The 20,823-nt window shown below is 45.4% G+C and overlaps 1 protein-coding gene across 2 annotated transcripts in view; it reads left to right on the top strand.

Annotated features, from left to right (window-relative positions):
* The first annotated feature begins 1,100 nt into the window (after positions 1-1,100).
* The window catches only part of FNIP1 (folliculin interacting protein 1), a 107,450-nt gene continuing 87,727 nt past the window's right edge, over positions 1,101-20,823 (top strand). For both annotated transcript variants that reach the window (XM_008142641.3, XM_008142635.3), the window contains exon 1: positions 1,101-1,261. In XM_008142641.3, coding sequence (XP_008140863.1) covers positions 1,170-1,261 — 92 coding nt within the window. In that variant the 5' untranslated portion in view covers positions 1,101-1,169. The remainder of the gene's footprint in view (positions 1,262-20,823) is intronic.

Here is a 20,823-nt window from a genome sequence, read left to right as displayed (position 1 = left end):
GAGGGCCCGAGCAAAGGGGTGGTGGGGCTAGGTGGAGTTGGGCAAAGGGGCAGGAGGAAATGGGAACATCTATAATGTCAACAAGAAAAATAAAAACAAATTATAAACTAAAAAAAAGTATAGGCCTTATGTCTAATCTTTCTAACTCAACAGTTCCACATTCATATAACATTAGTGAATAATAATTTTTTTTCCCTCACATTTTCTCCTACTTGACTCCCTAAACTTAAGAAGGCAACTTTAAGACACCTCCGCCTCTTGGGGGAGAGAGGTAGTGTTAAGTAAAAAGAAAAAATATACCCCATTATTAAACTTGAAAATATTTCCGATTTAATCTGCATAATTAAGTCTAGTTTTATGTCATGTTGGTGGCGGGTGTCATGGCAGGGTCCTCCATCAGACCCCATGAGCCAGCCCCGCGCTGTCAAGCTCTGAGTCCACCCTTCCCGCGACGGGCCTGAGGCCGCGGGGGCTCAAGGTCCACCTACGCCGGCCCCCGGGTAACGCTCGCGCGCTTTCTCTGCTCCGCGGGCCATGGACTCCGCCCGGCGCCCGGTGGAGGTGCGAAGCCACGGGGGCTGAGCTGAGGACGACGAGGGAGGGTTGACTGCCCCGGGTGCTCTAAGCATCTCTCTCGGTCCGAGGGTGAGGGGAGCCGAAAGCTTCTGCACTCCAAAGTCCCTGGCGTGCTCCCCGCGCCACCCGCCGGAGCCTCAGAGAGCCACTGACCGAATCACGGAGGAACAGGACCCGCGCGCAACCCCGCTCATCCCCGCTCGGCTTCCCCGGCCATCACTCCTCCCTGCCCTTCCCCTCCCCTCCGCTCCGCTCCGCTCCCCATCCCTCCCCGCCCCGCCCTTCCCCTCCTCCCCTCTAGCTTCCGCGCACGCCCCGCCCCGTGAGCTGCCACGTGAGGGAGCCTGCTCCCCAGCCTATGGGCGCCAGCTCCGCCCCCCGCCCCCACCTGGCCCCCTGCTCCGCGCGCCGCCACGTGACGCGGCGCACTGCCAGCCAATGAGTGCGGGCCTCGCCTCGCGCCCCGCCCCGCGCGCCGTGGCCGTTTGAAGTGACTAATTTCTGTCATATGACTGAGGCGCCCATGGGGGTGGTAGGGCGGCTCTAGAAGCGGGGGCCTAGCCAGGAGCGACCCCGGTCCGGCCGTGGCCAGCATGGCCCCTACGCTGTTCCAGAAGCTCTTCAGCAAGAGGAACGGATCGGGCGCGCCCGGTCGGGACGCGCGGGACCCGGATTGCGCGTTCAGGTAGGGCGCTGCGGGGCTGGGGGCGCGGAGCCGACGGCCCGGGGGCTCCGGGCTCCAAATGCGCTGGGCCAGTCGGTGTCCACGTCCACGCGGCCACGCGGTGTTGGGGAGTGGGACCCGGGTCGCGGTCGGAGGGGCCGGGCGGCTGCGGGCCTGCGCTGGAGGGTCCGAGCGAGGTCCTCTCTCCTCCCCACCCCCCACCCCGGGTCGCCCCTTCCCTCCCCTCCGGGTCGGTTTGTTTACGTCCTGCTCCGGAGCGACGCGCGCCTCTGCCCCTCCGGACCGAGCGCCGCGGCCTGAACGTAGGGTCCGCACGCTTTCCTGGCGGCGAGCAGAGTTGGGCGCGGGTTGGATTGGACCTCAGCCGCCGTCCTCCAGGCGGAGAAGTTCTCCCCTCCTCCCCGTGACCAGTCGCCCTCTGGGTGCTCCGTTCCAGCTTGGTTGGTGGTGTGGCGAGAGCTGCACGTTTTGGCCAACCGTCCGAGGGTAGGGAAGGCTGGAGGAGCGAGTGGGCAAGATGCCGTTTCTTGCAGGTTTCTTGGAAACTAAAATTGGAGGTGTGCGGTTACCGGACTGAGCGGCGTTAATGTTTTCGAAGGAAAAATGTGAAACCAAAGAGATACGGTTACTACTGAGCAGACTGAAGCAGGAGCGAATCAGATGAAGCATGGCGGTAGAAAGGAGCATAGAATCACCCCCTTAGAGCGGTTACTAAAAGGAATCTTTAAAAATGGAAAAGGGTAGCAAAATATTTTGTGATACTACAGGCTTTGTTAGTTTTTGGTTGCCAAACCTGTTGCTGGTAGAAAAACTTTTTAAAATTGTCGGACAGTGTAATAAAAACCTGACTGAGTTCAAGGTAGAATTTAGTCGCCAATCTGCATTTGAAGAAGAGATTAGGTCTTTCAAAACAGCCTTCATACTTGGGTGGTGTGGAAACTTGTATATATAGCTAGGCTAAATGTCAAATATCACTCATACCTGGTAGGATAGTGGAGAACCCAATTGTGCAGTGGTAGTAGGAAAAAATGAGAATCTGTTAAATTTTGCAACAGGCGAAAGTGTGAAATGACTACACTGGCTTAAAAGTTTTGACGTTAAAATTATTCACTCGTGCTAATGCAGGTTACATTAGTAAATATTCAGTAATACATGTGGAATTGAAGTAGTAGATGGAAAAATTTAACTGACTTTAGGGGAAGAAAAATTTCAGTTGTGAATATTTTGGAAAAGTGCTCAATATCAGTTTTCTAGCTTTTGGCCTTTTCTACTGGGAAACAGATGTATTACCGTAGTCATTTAATGACTTTAAAAAAAACATTTCTTTAGTGTTTTCTTTTTGAAAAATGAAAGTGCAGTCTAGATAATACTGCATTGAGTCGTCCAGTAAATCAAGAGTCAGTAGAAAGCAGAATTAGGAAGCATATTAAAAAAGTGACCATTGTATAGGCTTTCTATTTCTGGGCAAAGATTGACTTTGGGATATTCAAGTTTCCAAAGGTCTCAAGTCATTCATGTGAAAAAACATTTTCATGTCTGTTTTCTAAAAATGTGAAGTCTACTATAAAGTTGTGTAATACTACTTTAGAGTTGCCAAAGCACTTTCTCAGTGGTTATCTCGTGTGGGATTTCACAACAACCTTGTGAGATAGGACAAGTAGCAGTATAGGTAACTACAGGGTCCTTTTTCTAGTGGAAGTAAGAATTATGTGTAAGCCCAATAACTGCAGTATAATAAAGAAATGATTGCTTTACAAATAAAGTGTGTATGAGTGTACATGTGAGAAAATGAAAACTGGTTAATGTCACACAGCTAGTAACCTGCAGATCTAATTAACCCACATCTTTTTAAAAACAATTTCATTGAGCTATAATTTACAGACAATAAAACCGAGCCATTTCAAGTACATTATGACTTGTATACAGTCATGTACCCACCACCTGTGGAGTTTTGGAACACTGGCCTCACCCAAAGAGTTCCCTCTTGCCCCTTTGCAGTCAGTCCTTAACTCCTCACCTAGGGCAGTCACTGATCTGCTTTTTGTGTAATGACAGAAGTTTTGACTATTTTAGAATTTCATATGGATGTAATCATAGTGGTAATCAGGCTTGGACACAATTAACCATTAGCAACTAACTATACCCCCACCTCTAAGAAATCAGTTCCTAGAGGAAGTAATATAATACAAGGCCCATTGGTGATAAGCTGCAATAGGACTCTTGATAGGACAGACTTTTGATAAAGAAGCCTTGGTATCCTGTTAATATTGTCTTTCATGGTTATCCCATTGGAAAAGATGGTTAGGGATCATCCCATTCCCTTCAGTCTTCTTCACTCTTAAGATCCTTCCTGCTTGTTTTATCTAAGCTACTTTGAGTTGGAGGTGAGTGTGAAGGGTGTCACAGGGAGGATATTTCAGTCTTTTATAGAATTGAAACAATAGTTTGTTTTTATCCCTTAAAGAATTTTGGGTAGAAGGTGCATTTTAGAAGGCATTGCTTTATGTTTTCTCCATCAGGCTGCTTTCCAGTGGAAGTAAGAATTAAGTGTAAGCCCAGGAAGTACAGTACATATGAAATGATAGTTTTAAAAGTAAAATTCTTGAAAAAAAGTTTATTTTGCTGAAGAAAGTTGTTTCATAGTTAAATGCCTGGAGGACATAATTCATGTTTTGTTCAAACACAATTTCTATATTTTTGTTTTATTCCTAATGCATCAACATTTGCTCATATTGTCTGTAGCAGGAATTCTTAACCTGTTGCAACAACCTAATTGGTCTTTGCCATCACTTTTGCCTTTCTCCAAACTATTCTTAATACTTTACCCTTAAAAAAGTGCAAATTCTGATCATGATCAGCAGGCAAAATGGTATAGAAGTTAATACCTTCATTTCAGTTATTTTAAGAATTCAGAGAGATAAGTTACATTAACTACTTAATGCAGTGCTTGCCACAAGGCTTTCAGGAACCAGAAGTCGTCGTTAATATGATGATCTCATGCTTATGTAAAACCATTCAGTTTAGGTTCAAACTCCTTAAAGTGGTCCTGTATGGTGGTGCGTGGCTTTTCCCAAGTCTCTAGTCTTGACTTAAAAAAAAATTTCCATAAAGTAATTTTTTAAAAACATAGCCGTTATTCTATTATACTTAACAAATTTTAGATATCTATTCTTAGTCTACATTCCAATTTTCTCGATTGCCTCAAAATGTCTTTTTATAGTAGGTTTGTTTGAATCAGAATCTTAAGAGTGAATATTGCATTTGCATTTATGTTGCTTAAATAATTTTAATTCTCTAACATCCCCCTGTTCCCTTTAAATGTGATTTGTTGTTGAAAGTGGGTTATTTATCCTGTAATATTTCCCACACTGTCTTATTTGGTTGTTTGCTTCCTTATAGTTTCCTTTAATTCACTGGTTCCCAGCAAACTGTTTTAATAAGCCCCTTCCAGCTGATTCTGATGCTCAAGTATGAGAGCCATGTGAGAAAATAGCCATGTTATAACCTATTTTCTATTTCCTTCAGACTGGTAGTTAGAAACTTTGTTAGATTTAGATTCAACTTTTTTTTTAAATAAAAATATTCCTTAGATGATGTTGTACACTTCCTATCCATCAGAGTTACATAATGTCTGGTTGTCCCACTGTTAGTGATGCTAAGATTGATTAGTGATTTCAGCCTTATTCTTTACTATAAAATTCTCCTTTCACTAATGATTTTACCATCTTTTGTTGATTTTTGCCAGAATTCATATCTTGTTGGGGGTTGTGACATGGTGATATCCTGAATCTTTAATAAGAACTTTTCTCTTATTATCTACTTGGTTACTCTTTGCCACAGGAGAGACAGCATAAAAGTGTGATTGTTTTCCTTTATCATTTTTTTCAGAATAGTTTATAATGAGTTGTTTAGTGAAGGTTTTCATTTTAATAATCATTTTATTATCATCATGAGTTCCTAGATTTTAATGTATTAATCCATTATAGTCAAATTGTCCCATATTTGGCCATTGGAAGACTTCAATTTTATGTGCCCTTTTGATGTGATCTCATTAGCCTTTGATAATGTCTTGCTTCCTTTTGGCCTTAATTCATCCCTCTCCCTTTCCTCTGGTTTTATTACCTGGGACTTACTTTAGATTCTGGGATGTGCCATGCTGTGCTGTTTCCCTGCTCTTGTTATAGTCTTTGGTACCTTTTCACTTAGCTTTTTGTTGTGATGATCTGCATTTATCCTCCTTATCCTTCTTTCTCCAGGAAGCCTTTTCTGATTTCTCCCAGACTGAGTTAGGTTTCACTGTAATTTCTTCCATAGCTTATTTCCTTCTGTGACATTTATCACAGTTATCATTACTTGTTTGCATCTCTCTTCTTTGCTTGAGAGCTCCCTTCAACTTCAAGGTGTATTTTGGAATTAGAACCCTTTGGAACCACCTGATGGGTTGTTTGTGGGGAACAGATACATACGTTTCTATCTGGAATAGTTACGTGGACACGATTTTCTGAGGGAGAATATAATATTGTGGAAGTCTCTCTTGGAACACCCTATCAAAAGTAGCAGCCCTCTTTCCTATTTTCTATCAGAGCACACTATTTATATCCTTCATAGCCCTTTTTACAATTTATCTGTTTCCCCTGAGCGCATATTGTTGTGCCAGTATACACAATGCCTGAGTATATGCTTAGTAAATATCTGTAGAATGAATATATGAAATTATTTTGAGGGTAGGTGGAGAGAATCGAAAGTTCTATTTTGGACATATGGTCTAGTTTTACTTGCTAATGAAATGCCCACTTAGAGAGATCTACTTGACAGATAATAAAGTGAATAGGGAGTTCACAATAGAAGTTGGGACGGGATAGTAATTGGGACTTACTGTCAATATTAAAACTAAGGGAATGCATGAGATTATATAGGAAGAGGGTGTGGACAGAGAATTGGAAAGAACAGGACTTTGCTCTGAGAAATGAAAAATGTACAGATGTGGGAGAGGAACGTCCATGAAGAAGGAATGGAGGAGAGGGGGAGAGCCAGGGGTGTGTGGTATTAGGAAAGCTTAGAAAGGTAAGTGTTTCAAAAATGATGGAATGATGAAATGTTTTGTATGCTGATTGCTGATAGGTCTTGTGAGATGAGCAACAGAAAAGTATCCATTGGATTTGTCAAGTTGGAGATAATTGGTGATGTTAATGTCTTGTTTTGTGGTGGTTTTTTTTTTTTTTTAGGAGGCATATTTGGGGAGGGAGTGAGATAGATGTGGAATAAATGAGAGCTAAGGAAATGGCTTCAGTTTTAAAGCATTCTATTTCTGTAGGAGAAACAGTCAGTAGTGCTGAGTTATTTTTTTCTCTTTCAGTATTCTGATTTTATTTCACATTTTGAGCTTCTGAAGTTCTTAAAACTAACTTCTTTTTTAAAAAAATCTTTATTGTTGCAAGTATTACATGTCTCCTAAAAGCTAGCTTCTTAATATTGTCATTATCTGTAAGAATCATATTTCACAAGTTTTTTTAAATTCTCTATTGTTGAAAGTATTACATAAGTCTCTCTTTTCCCCCATTGACCTCTCCCCAGCTGCTCCCACCCTCTAGCACATGCCCTCACCTCCCCCCCCCCTCTGTGAAAAGTTTTGTATTTTCAATGTGATTTTTAAAAATATATATATTTTATTGATTTTTTACAGAGAGGAAGGGAGAGGGATAGAGAGCTAGAAACATCGATGAGAGAGAAAAATCAACCAGCTGCCTCCTGCACACCCCCTACGGGGGATGTGCCCGCAACCAATGTACATGCCCTTGACCGGAATCGAACCTGGGACCTTTCGGTCCGCAGGCCGACGCTCTATCCACTGAGCCAAACCGGTTTCGGCTCAATGTGATTTTTATAAAGACTTTCTGCATTCAAGGGTTTTTATTATTTTTTAAATACTACCCCTTCATAAATTACACCTTTTAATCTTATATTAGGAATAATGATTATAATATTCTTTAGAGAGAATCCTGTATCATATTAAAGTGGAAAATTGAGAATTATAAGTAAACACATGCCAATGATCTGTGGTACCAATATTTGTGTTTAATTTTGCAGTTAGAATTGCAAATACATTTTGTTTGATTTGCTTTTCTATAAGTAGTGCTGTTAAATTTTTTAGAATTATGTTTATTGAAAGAAAATAGGTTAGTGACAAATATAGCTTCAATAGTCAGTTTATAAAACTTGGACCTCATTTCATACTAATATAATAATTATTGTCTTAAATCTGATGAGTTTAAATTATCCTTTAGAAAATACTTGCCTTAAAAAAAGCCTTCCTGTATAAAAAGTAACAGAACTTCTTTATTTAAAGGAGCCCTAAACCATTCTCACATGGTCCTCTGTTCCTGTTCTTGGCACCAACGTGCTGTTAGTCTACCATGTTGAAAAATGATAGAATCATCTTTTACTCCTCTCTGATTGCCACATTTGGTCATTGTTAAATCCTGCTGATTGAAATTCTGCAATATCTTATGTCTTTTCCATTTTTCACTGTCATCATCTCATTTAGGCCTTTAATGCTTTTCATAAAAACTTGCCACAATTTCCCCACTTTTTCTGTGTTCCTTTCTACATCATTCTACTTGTTGGTTTTCCTAAACCATGATTCTGACCAAATCACCAGAAATTTCCATTGACACCGTATTGCTTAACTAGAGGCCCGGTGCACAAAATTTGTGCATGGGGGGGGGGGTGGTGTTCCTCAGCCCAGCCTGCACCCTCTTCAATCTGGGACCCCTCGAGGATATCTGACTGCCTATTTAGGCCCGATCCTGGTGGCTCCCAACCGCTTGCCTTCCTGATTGCCCCTAACCGCTTCTGCCTGCCTGCCTGCCTGCCTGATCACCCCCTAACCACTCCCCTGCCAGCCTAGTCGATGCCTAACTGCTCCCTTGCCAGCCTGATTGCCCCTAACTGTCCTCCCCTGCATGCCCGGTCGCCCCCAACTGCCGTCCCCTGCTGGCCCGGTCACCCCTAACTGCCCTCCCTTGCCAGCCTGGTGGTCCCCAACTGCCCTCCCCTGCTGGCCATCTTGTGTGTTGTTGTGATGGTCAATTTGCATGTTACCTCTTTATTATATAGGATAGGGGATTACTTTGTGCCAAGTACTATTTTAAGTGCCTTACACATATTCATTTAATTCTCACAATAGCTTAATAACGTAGGTCTGATTATGCTCCCTGTTTTATAAATGAGGTAGTGGAGGCACAGAGAAGTTAAGAACCTTGCTTCAGGTCACACAGTGATGAAATTAAGAGTTCCAAAAGCCTTTGTTTTTAACAAAGTCCAAACTCCTAAACCTGGCATGTCATTTTCTTCTGGAGTTATAGCTTTGTGTGATGGACCAGAGTTCAGATTCCTGCCCCGATAGTTTCTGTAAATATAACCTTGGGAAGCAGTATTGTGTTGTCATTAAAGTTTATATGTACATGTCAGTGAGGGAGTGGATGCTAGAGACAGTCCATCTTATCTTAGAGTTTTTGTGATTTTGAAATCCTCACAGAGGATATGTTTTCACTGATTTGAGAGAGAGAGAGAAAGAGAGAGAGAGAATGATAACGGTTGCCTCCTGTACAGAGAGAGAGAGAGAGAAGAGAGAGAGAGAGAGAGAGAGAGTGATAACGGTTGCCTCCTGTACTAGCCCTGACCAGGAATCGAACCTGTGACACTTTGGTGCAGGGGACGATGCTCCAGCTGAACCACACTGGCCCAGGCTAGATTTGTTTTGAGGATTAAATGGCATGGGAGGCACTCAGATGTTAGAATTCCTTCTCAAACTTCCTTCTCCCTCAGTTTATCCTTTCTGGTCTTCTAATTTTTCCTCTAGTTGTGGATTCTGAATCAGACTAACATTTCTTGAGAATAATCTGGTTCATGTATTTGCACACTACTTAGAATAATATGCTATGACACATCTTTTTAAAAATAATTTTTATCTCAATTGTTGAAAGTATTACACATGTTTCCCCCCCCCCCATCTTTCCCCCATTTATCCCTTCCACCACACAACACATCTTTCTTTAAAATCTCAATAGAATTCATGGTTTCTCTGTATTTCCCCATCATGGCAGTTATTTTCTTACGTTGTAGTTGCTTGTTTATGAATCTACTAGAGGCCCAGTGCATGGATTCATGTACTGGTGGGGTCCCTCAGCCTGGCCTGCAGGGATGGGGCCATAACAGACTCTCCGACATCCTCCGAGAGGCCCCAGATTGTGAGAGGGTGGTTCTCGGGTGACGCACCGCGGAATCAGGCTCCCTCCTCTCTGATTCCAGGAGCGTCACCCGAGGACTGCAGCTGCCAAGTCATTGCAGCTTGGCAGCTCCTGCATTGAGCATCTGCCCCCTGGTAGTCATTGTGCATCATAGCTATCAGTCGGACAGTCGAACAGTCAGATGGTCGCTTAGGCTTTTATATATATACTAGAGGCTTGGTGCACGAAATTCGTACACGGGGGGCGGGGGTAGGGTTGTTCCTCAGCCCAGCCTGCACCCTCTCCAATCTGGGACCCCTTGAGGGATGTCCGACTGCCTTTTTAGGCCCGATCCTAAACGAGCAATTGGTCATCCCTCTCACAATCCAGGACTGCTGGCTCCCAACTGCTCGCCTGCCTGCCTTCCTGATTGCCCCTAACCGCTTCTGCCTGCCAGCCTGATCACTCCCTAACCACTCCCCTGCCAGCCTGATTGATGCCTAACTGCTCCTCTGCCAGCCTGTTTGCCCCTAACTGCCCTCCCCTGCAGGCCTGGTCACCTCTAACTGCCCTCCCCTGCAGGCCTGGGTCCCCCCAACTGTCCTTCCCTGCAGGCCCAGTCGCCCCCAACTTCCCTCCTCTTCCGCCCTGGTCACCCCTAACTGCCCTCCCCTGCAGGCTTGATCGCCTCCAACTGCCCTCCCTTGCAGGCCTGGTCACCCCTAACTGCCCTCCCGTGCAGGCCTGGTCACCCCTAACTGCCCTCCCCTGCAGGCCTGGTCACCTCTAACTGCCCTCCCCTGCAGGCTTGATCACCCCCAATTGCCCTCCCCTTCAGGCCTGGGTTCCCCCCAACTGCCCTCCCCTGCTGGCCTGATCGCCCACAGCTGCCCTCCCTTGCAGGCCTGGTTCCTCCCAACTGCCCTCCCCTGCTGGCCATCTTGTGGTGGCCATCTTGTGTCCACATGGGGGCAGTCATCTTGTGTGTTGGAGTTACGGTCAATTTGCATATTACTCTTTTATTAGATAGGATAGAGGCCTGGTGCATGGGTGGGGGCTAGCTGGTTTGCCCTGAAGGGTGTCCTGGGTCAGGGAAGGGTGTCCTGGGTCAAGGAAGGGGGTTCCCTTGGGGCGTGGGGTGGCCTGGGCGATGGGCCTGTGGTGGTTTGCAGGCTGGCCACGCCCCCCGGCGACCCAAGCGGAGGCCCTTGTATCTGGGATTTATTTATCTTCTATAATTGAAACTTTGTAGCCTTGAGCGGAGCCAAGCCTCCTGCTTGCTCCGTGGCTGCAGCCATTTTTGTTGGGATTTATTTATTTTCTATAATTGAAACTTTGTAGCCTTGAGTGGAGGCCTGGGCCAGCCAGGAAGTTTGGCTTCCTCCATCGTCGGGGGCAACTCAAGCCTCCTGCTCTCTCCAGCTCCGTGGCTGCAGCCATTTTTGTTGGGGTTTATTTATCTTCTATAATTGAAACTTTGTAGCCTTGAGTGGAGGCCTGAGCCGGCCATGGCGTGCGAAAAGTTTGGCTTCCTCCATTGGCGGGGAAACCCAAGCCTCCTGCTTGCTCCATGGCCCCGGCCATCTTGGTTGGGGTTAATTTGCATACTCTCTCCTTATTGGTTGCTGGGCATGGCTTGTGGGTATAGTGGAGTGATGGTTAATTTGCATATTGCTCTTTTATTAGATAGGACTAGTAGACTAGAGGCCCAGTGCACGAAATTCATGCATGGGTAGGTTCCCTAGGCCTGGCCAGCGATCAGGGCCAATCAGGCCCTTCTGACTGCCCGCTGGGGCCTTCATTCCAGCTGCTGGCTGGGGCCTTCCTCCCAGCTGCCGGGTGGGGCCTACCTTCCCCGGCTGCCGGCCAGGGCTTTCCTTCATTTTGTGCTGCTCCCTGTTGGTCAGTGCACGTCATAGCAAGCGATCGAACTCCCGGTCTCCCAGTCCGAACTCCCGCAGGGCCAATTTGCATATTAGCCTTTTTATATATATATATATAGAATATATAGATACCCTTCACTAGATTATAAGTTCCATAAGAGCACAGTCTTTATCTCACTTGTTCAGTGCTATATTCCTGGTGCTTGGTTCACAGAAGGCACTCAATAAATATTTGATGAATGAATGAATGAATGAATGAATGAAAATAATCACTGAGCCCTGGCCAGGTGAGCATTGTCCCATGCACCAAAAGGTCACTGGTTTGATTCCCAGTCTGGGTACATGCCTGGGTTGCACGCATGATCCCCAGTAGGGGTTGTGCAGTAGGCAGCCAATTGATGGTTCTCTCTCATCAAAGTTTCTCTCTCTCTCTCCCTCTCTCTCTTTATAATCAATAAAACCATATTTTATTTTTATTTTATTTTATTTTTTTTATCCTCTGGAGCTTAACACAGTGGTTCTCAGCCTTCGCTAACCATCAGAATCATCTTTTTTTTTTTTTAATTTCTTTATTGATTAAGGTGTCACATATTTGTCCTCATCCCCCCGTTCCCATCCCACCCCTCTCCCCACGCATGCCCCAACCCCCTGTTGAACTTAACCGTTGGATAGGCTTATATGCATGCATACAGGTCCTTTGGTTGAATTCTCCCCCTCCCCCCACCCTCCCCACACCCTCCCCTATCCTCCCTCTGAGGCCCGATAGTCCGATCGATGCCTCCTTGCTTCTGGTTCTGTTCTTGTTCCTCAGTCTATGTTTTTCATCATTTCCCCTAGATGACCGAGATCATATGTCACTAGATATATACTTATAAGAACTGAATGTGAGACGAGCAATAATAGTTATGTTGACAGGCAAATGAATCAGTCTGTAGCGAGCTTCCCCCTGGACCAACAGTTCTTTTGAGACCCAATTTCAATGTCCAGCAGTTCCTTATGTGTACATGTCAGCACTGACCCCTCAGCTCTGGATGGTGGACAAATGGTGGTAACGGAGGTCCGACTCCCTCTGGTTTGGTCTCGGCCGGACCCAGGGGCACGGCGTCACCCGGACTAAGGGGCACGTGGCCTCACCCTTACCCAAGGGGCGCGTGGTCTCACCCGGGCCTGGGACCCAGCCTCACCCGGACGGATCCACGGCCTCACCCGGACCCAGGATCTGGCTTCACCCATACCCAGGGACGCTTGGCCTCTCCCAGACCCAGGGGCACGTGGCCTCACCCGGGCTTAGTTGCACAAGGCCTCACCTGGATCCAGGGACACATGGTCTCACCCGGACCCAGGGATGCTTGGCCTCTCCCAGACCCAGGGGCACGTGGCCTCACCCAGGCTTAGTTGCACAAGGCCTCACCTGGATCCAGGGACACATGGTCTCACCCGGACCCAGGGATGCTTGGCCTCTCCCAGACCCAGGGGCACGTGGCCTCACCCGGGCCTAGGTGCACGAGGTCTCACCCGGATCCGGGGACACATGGTCTCACCCGGATCCAGGGGCGCTTGGCCTCTCCCAGACCCAGGGGCACGTGGCCTCACCCGGGCCTAGGTGCATGAGGCCTCACCCGGATCCAGGGACACATGGTCTCGCCCGGACCCAATAAAACCATATTTTAAAGAAGTAAAAAGTGTCCTGAACGTTAGATAAAAAGTCACTAAATTGCAAACATTTTCATTCATTTAACAAAGGTGTGTTTCTGTTTTATTTGCCTAAAGCAGTGTTCGGCAAACTCATTAGTCAACAGAACCAAATATCAACAGTACAACAATTGAAATTTCTTTTGAGAGCCAAATTTTTTAAACTTAAACTTCTTCTAACACCACTTCTTCAAAATAGACTCGCCTAGGCCATGGTATTTTGTGGAAGAGCCACACTCAAGGGTTTTTCTGTGAAATTTTTTCATACATACTTAAATTTAATTACACAAATGTGTCTACATAAGTAAAAACAGGTAAACTAACTTGTCAGTTTTTTAACATGCATTAGGAAAAAAATTGGACTTTTGGCTTTAACGGACATCCCCTCGCCCCAATTAGTCCATTATATCAAGGTTTACTGTATTTATTTTTACATTTACACATAATATGAGTGTACTGTTTGTTAAGACATGTATTCATCTTAGGCATTATGTAGTAATATCCTGTATTGGTAAAGGTTTAGGTCTTAAACATATATACATGCACACACTCACACATACCCTTCCCCCTTCATTCTGCCAATATTACAATGTTTGGGTACCTTAAGTGATTAAGTTTAGCTATCCTTCCTGTGTAATAAAGAGCTAATATGCAAATGGTTGTCATACCCTTGCGCCGCGCCCCCTGCCTGGCGGGGCTTGATGGGTGACCTGAGGCTGCGACCCCCGCCCGGCGCCAGGCCAGGGGACCTGAAACTGCACCCCCACACTGTGGGGCTTGACAGGGATGGGGCCAGCTGGGTCTGGGTCTCGTGCGATTTCGAGGCGCGCGCGGGTGGGCAGAGACTTGACTCTGGGTCCTGCGGTGCGCCCCAGACTCTGTGACAGGAGGGAGATTTTCATATACATTTTACTAATTTTCTTTCATCTTTGACACTTCTATTGTAGAGAAAGGGCAAATAGCAATATCAAAATATTTCCTCTAATTAATTCCCTTTTAGTGTGCACAGATTTCATGCACTGGGCCACTAGTACTATTATATTGTAAATGTTCATTACTGAGCTAAGTATATTTTATGTTTTCTTGTAGTTAACTGCCTTTGAGAGGGTTCACCTTGGTTTCTTTTAAAACTTTAGCCAACTATTTCTACCAACACTTTCCCCCAAAATACCTCTCAAAACAACTTAACTCTTAGTTAAACCTATCTGATACTTGATTAGTTCACTTTTTCTTTCTTTTTTTTTTCTCTCCTGCATATGTCCTTGGAACCCTTTGCCTTTCTCCATCTCTGGCTTGGATTGCTTGCCCTGTATTTCTGCTCCAGAGCATTGTCATGAGGCTTTCTTTGCCTTCCTCCTGGGAATTCCTTTGACCTTTTTTTCGTTAGACTCTGTTGCCTGGCTTCCATGACTTTTTCCTCTTTGGATTATTCCCTTGTTTGGGGTGCATATTTCCTCTAGGAGTTTTCTGAGAATGAGTGCTTGGGAGGTAAATTTTTTGAGACTTTCTTTTTATGCTTGGTTGGTAGTCGGGTAGATTCTATGTTGAGAATACTTTTAACTCAGAAATTTGGAGGCTTTGCTCCATTGTTTTCTGGCTTTCAATATTGCTACTGAGAGGGCCAAAACCATAACTCTCAATCCCCAGGAAGCTTTTGTTTCTAAGTCATAGATCAGTTAAGTGGCTGTGGTAATGACTTAAGCAGAAAATGTGCAAACCAATGAATCCAGGATATACTCCTCATCTACCTCCTTTATTGTGCCTTTTACACTCCTGGGCAACTATCCCCTTGCTTTAATCATCCTAGGGCCAACTACCAGCCAAGGGGTTGTTCCTATACTGTGGAGACCACTGAAATTATTTCAAACTAGCCAATCCTAAACCTGCCTAACCTGCTTACCCTTACTCTGCCTTGCCCATCCTTTCCTGTGAAAACCACACTTCACTGATAGATTTTTCTCTCCTCTCCTAACTCCTGACCCACTCTGGTACTTCTTGTGACCTGGTGTATTGTGGCTTGCCTCCTGTTTCTATGGAACTGTGAATATACTAGTAAACTCCTTCCTTCATGACAATCATATCCGTGTCTGTCTTACCATATCCAGTTAATATAAACAATATAGTTTTGTGAGTCTTGACAAATGTATGCACCTGTATAATGACACTACAGTGAAGATACAGACTTTTTATCACCCCCAAAGTTCCCTTGTTTCCCTTTTGTAGTCAGTAACCAATGCCCATTTCCCTTGACCCCAGACAACTTCTGATCTGCTTTTGTCGTTATAGATTAATTTTGCCTATTCTAAAATTTAATGTAAACATCAGTAGAATGTTTTTGAGATTCATCCATGTTTCTGATTGTTTCAGTAGCTAATTGCTTTTTATGGAAGACCAGTATTCCATTATATTGATATACTAAAATTTGTTTATCCGTACACCAGTTGATAGATATTTGGATTATTTCTGGGGCGGGGGTGGGCGGGGAGACTATTACGTATACAGCTGCTATGAACATTCATGTATAAGTCCTTGTATCAAAATGTTTTCATTTCTGTTGTGTAAGATACTTAAGTGGAATTGCTGGGCTATAAGCAGGTGTATGTTTAACTTTATAAGAACCTGCCAAACTATTTTCCAAAGTGTATGTACCATTATACTTTCTCACTGGCAATGTATGATAATTCTAGTTATCACTAACACTTGGTATCAGCCTTTTTAATTTTAGCAATTCTAGTGGTGTATAGTGGCATTTCATTGTAGTTTAATTTGCCTTTCCCTCATGCCCAGTGATGTTGAGCATATTTTTGTGCTTATTGGTTATTCATGTATATTTTTTTGTAATGTGTCCAAATATTTTGCCATTTAAAATTTGGATTCTTATTGTGAGTTGCAAGACTTTATTTTATATATATATATATATATATATATATATATATATATATATATATAATCTAATAATAGACAAATATGCAAATTGACCGCACCTTCGCTACACCTAAGCCACGCCCACCAGCCAAGCCACGCCCACCAACCAATCAGGACGAGTATGCAAATTGCCCCAACAAAGATGGCGGCTGATTTGCATATCAAGACAGTGTCGAAAGAAGCCAAGAGCTGCAAAGGGGAGTAAAGCTTCGAAGAAGCAAGCAAGCCAGGGGGGCGGGGGGAGGAGAAGGGAGGAGCGAAGTCAGGGCCTTGGGCGAAGGGAAACGAAGGCGGGCTGGAGGAGAAGGCGGGGCCGGCGGCAAGGGCGGAGCGGAGGCGGGGCCGGGGCCGAAGGGAAACACGGGCGGTCTGGAGGAGAAGGCGGGGCCGGTGACAAGGGCAGGGCGGAGGCGGGGCCGGGGCCGAAGGGAAACACGGGCGGTCTGGAGGAGAAGGCGGGGCCGGTGACAAGGGCGGGGCGGAGGCGGGGCCGGGGGTGAAGGGAAATGCGGGCAGGCTGGAGAAGGCGGGGCCGGTGACAAGGGCGGGGCGGAGGCGGGGCCGGGGGTGAAGGGAAATGCGGGCGGGTTGGAGGAGAAGGTGAGGCGGGCGGCAAGGGCGGGGCAGGGCGGAGGCGGGCGATAATGGCGGAGCAAAGGGAAATGCAGGAGGGCCGGAGGAGAAGGTGAGGCGGGCGGCAAGGGCGGGGCAGGGCGGAGGCGGGCGATAATGGCGGAGCAAAGGGAAATGCGGGAGGGCCGGAGGAGAAGGCGAGGCGGGCGGCAAGGGAGGAACGGAGGCGGGGTAGAGTGCAGCAGGAAATCCCATTGCAGGAATTTTCCTGCAACGGGAAAGCTAGTATATATATATATATGTGTGTGTGTGTTTGTGTGTGTATATATATATACATATATATGTATATATATGTATATATATATGTGTATATATACATATATATACATATATGTATATGTATATACACACACACATATAATTTATTTTAGAGAGAGGAAGGGAGACAGGGAGGGAGGGGCAGAGGGAAGGGGCAGAGAGAGAGAGAGAGAGAGAGAGAGAGAGATATTAGTTAATTGCCTCCTTTAAGTGCCCAGAATGGGGATCAAACCCACAACCTGGGCATGTACCCTGACTGGGAAACAATCGGGACTGCTGGCTCCCAACCATTCACCTGCCTGCCTGCCTGATTGCCCCTAACCGCTTCTGCCTGCCAGCCTGATCACCCCCTAACCACTCTCCTGCCAGCCTGAGCGACACCTAACTGTTCCCCTGCTGATCCGATTGCCCTCCCCTGCCGGCCCGGTCGCCCCTAACTGCCCTCCCCTGCAGGCCCGGTCCCCACCAACTGCCCTCCCCTGCCGGCCATCTTGTGGCAGCCATCTTGTGACCACATGGGGGTGGCCAGCTTGTGTAAGGGCGTGACGGTCAATTTGCATATTACCTCTTTATTATATCGGATGGCAAATAGTGGTGAAGCAAGCCCTATTTTATGATTGTGTGAGTGTATATGGGTACTACTATTTGGGAGAGCATCAGTTGTGTAAAGGTAATATAAGCACATTCTGATAATTCATTGAAGCATTATTTGAAGTTGTTTCCAATTTAAGTTGTTACTGTATCCATAATTAGGAGATTGATTTAATAAATTATGGTACAGCAGGACCTTGAATAATGTCATTTCATTCTGTGTGGTTTCATTATACTGTTGATGAGATGCCTAGGAACTTAACTTATGTATATCAATTAGCCTGTGGCAGTGGTCGGCAAACTCATTAGTCAGCAGAGCCAAATATCAACAGTACAACGATTGAAATTTCTTTTGAGAGCCGAAAACCGACTTCTGCGCATGGGCCACGAAGTTTCAATTGCACTGTACGTGCGCGCCCGCACGTGGTATTTTGTGGAAGAGCCACACTCAAGGGGCCAAAGAGCTGCATGTGGGTTGCGAGCCGCAGTTTGCCACCACTGGCCTATGGTAAATTGGTTTTGTTACATTATTTCATTTAAAGGTGCAGACCTTTACATACATTGGAATACTGTGTAGCTATTAAATAGAATATGGTAACTCTATTCCCTGGTAGATATTTCCACATACATTAAGTTTAAAAAGTTGCAGGATAGCCCTGGCCAGTGTTCTCAGTGGTTAGAGTGTCGGCCCACACACCGAAGGGTCAAGGGTTCGATTCCTGATCAAGGGCATGTGCCTGGGTTGCAGGTTCCATCACCAGCCCTGGTCAGGCGTGAATGGGAGGCAACCAATTGATGTGTCACTTTCACATCAGTGTTTCTCTCTCCCTCTACCCTCCAGCCCCGCTCCCTTCCTTTTACTATCTAAAAAATAAATGGAAAAATTATCCTCAGCTGAGGATTAATAACAACAAAAAGTTGCAAGGTAGTATACAATATGATCATACTTTTATTAACATAGTCATGATAAGTATTAACCTGTTTATCTGTATATGTGTTGAGAGTGGAGAAAGATTGATAAGAGGGTTTTTCACATTTTATACTTGCTGTTTATATTCCCCTGGCAGTAAGTCTGTTGTTTCTATAACTTATAAAATATAAATAATTAAAAATATAACTTGCTCAAGATCCACACAATTGGTAAGTGGCAGAGCTAGGACTTAGAATTATCAGGCAACAAGGGTGAAATTTTGCAGAGGAATATTTATCAGTGAAAACTGATTTGCAGTGGAAAAACATTTAATTTTTTTATTTTTAAAATTTACATACAGTAAAATTCCCTTTTGTTCTGAGTTTCTTTAAAATAAGCTACTTATGGAAGAATAATGTACTTAAAAATATACACACATTTTAACTATTCAGTTGAACAGATTTACACACAGTGCCAAATAATTAGTACTCAGCTCAAGAAACAGAACTTTGCTTGTGCCCCTCTTGATCCCCACTATCCTGACTTTTAACTCTAGGGATTGATTTTGCCTGATTTCGAGCTTTATGTAAGTGGAATTATAGGTATGCATTCTTCTTTGTCTTTTTTTTGCTGAACATTTTGTTTTAATTTATCCATATAATCTGTGTGGTCTAGTTTATTCTCATTGCTGTAAGCCAGGATTTCTCAAACTTGGCCCTTTGACATTTTTGATGGCATAATTCTTTGTTATGGATGGCTCTCCTGTGCATTGAAGGATGTTTACCAGAATCCTGACCTTTACTCACTAGATGCCAGTAGTACCACGCCCCCCTCCCCCCCCCCCCCCCGAGTTGTTACAACCTTATCATATCCAGACATTGCCAAATGTCTCCTGGGGGGACAAAATCATCCCTGGTTGAGAACTGCTGCAGTACAGTATTCTATTGTGTGAGTAGGCCACAGTTTATTTACCCAGGCTGTTGTGTTAATGGATATTTGGATCATTTATAGTTTGAGCTTGTAATGAATAATGCTGTTATGAACATTTATGTACAAGTTTTTTTTTGCAAGATATATGTACCTTGGATTGAATTTGTAAATTAGATGGTATGTATATGTTTAACTTTATTATATTTTGCCACATTATTTTTTAAGTTGGTTATACCAGTTTTAATTCTACCAGTTATATATCAGAATTCCATTAGCTTCACAGGCTTTAATTTGAACTGTGAATTTTTGAAGTTTAGGGCCTGAGTTAATCTTTTTTGGTGTACTCTGGCACAGTAAATGACACACAGAAGATACCAGTTGCTGAGCAAATAAAGGCATGAGTTCTGGCCTTTAATGTCCTATGATCCTTGTGACATATGGCTTAACTCTGGCAATTGGCAAGCAGTTAGTTACCCATTAGGGCTTGTTCTTTTCTAAGTTGGTGACAGGGTCTTTCTCCCTGCCAACAATAGCAGTTTCTGGGCTTTGTAGATGAGGCCATGTTTTCATTTACTTGGTGAGTTTCATATCTTTTTTATCCTATATAATAAAAGCCTAATATGCTAAATGTCCAGTGGTCCATTCAACCAACCAAAGCATAATATGCTAATGATATGCTAAGGCCGCTCAACCACTCGCTATGACGTGAATTGACCACCAGGGGCAGATGCTCGATAGGTTAGCTTGCTGCTGGGGTCCGGCTGATTGGGACTGAGTGAGATGGGCCAGACACGCCCTGGAGCCTTCCCGTGGTTACTCCCCAGCTGGCCAACCTCCCGCATCCTTCTTCGGCCCCAATCATGCACCAATGGTGTCCCTTGGCCTGGCCTATGCCCTCTTGCAGTCTGGGCTGAGAGGTCCCCCCACACCCCGAATTTCGTGCACCGGGCCCCTAGTCTTACCTAATAATAGACAAACATAAATCGACCGTACATCCGCTACGCCCATAGCCAATCAGAGTGAGTATGCAAATCAACCCAACAAAGATGGCAGTTAATTTGCATACATAGGCACCCAGTGCCTGGGTCCCCGGAACATCCTGGTACCCAGGTCATTCTGAGGTAAGCCCCACGTGGGCCCTGAGCAGCCTGGGAAGGGCCTGAGCCAGGGGGCTCCTGGGCAGGGCCAAGCCTGCGATCAGAGCCGAGAGGGCAGGGGTGGAGCCAGCGATCGGAGGGAGCTGGGGGTCCCCTGCTTTAGGCCTGGGCAGGGGTGGAGCCGGCGATCAGAGGGAGCTGGGGGTCCCCTGCTTTAGGCCTGGGCAGGGGCGGAGCCTGGCGATCGGAGGGAGCTGGGGGTCCTCTGCCCAGGCCTAAAGCCTCGGCCAGTGGCTTTAGTCCTGGGCAGGGGCAGAGCTGGCGATCAGAGGGAGCTGGGGGTTCCCTGCTTTAGGGCTGGGCAGGGGTGGAGCCAGCGATCGGAGGGAGCTGGGGGGCCCCTGCCCAGGCCGAA

The sequence above is a fragment of the Eptesicus fuscus genome, chromosome 6 (genome assembly GCF_027574615.1).
Source record: "Eptesicus fuscus isolate TK198812 chromosome 6, DD_ASM_mEF_20220401, whole genome shotgun sequence".
NCBI classification, from domain to species: Eukaryota; Metazoa; Chordata; class Mammalia; order Chiroptera; family Vespertilionidae; genus Eptesicus; species Eptesicus fuscus.
This window is presented reverse-complemented; position numbering and strand designations above follow the sequence as displayed.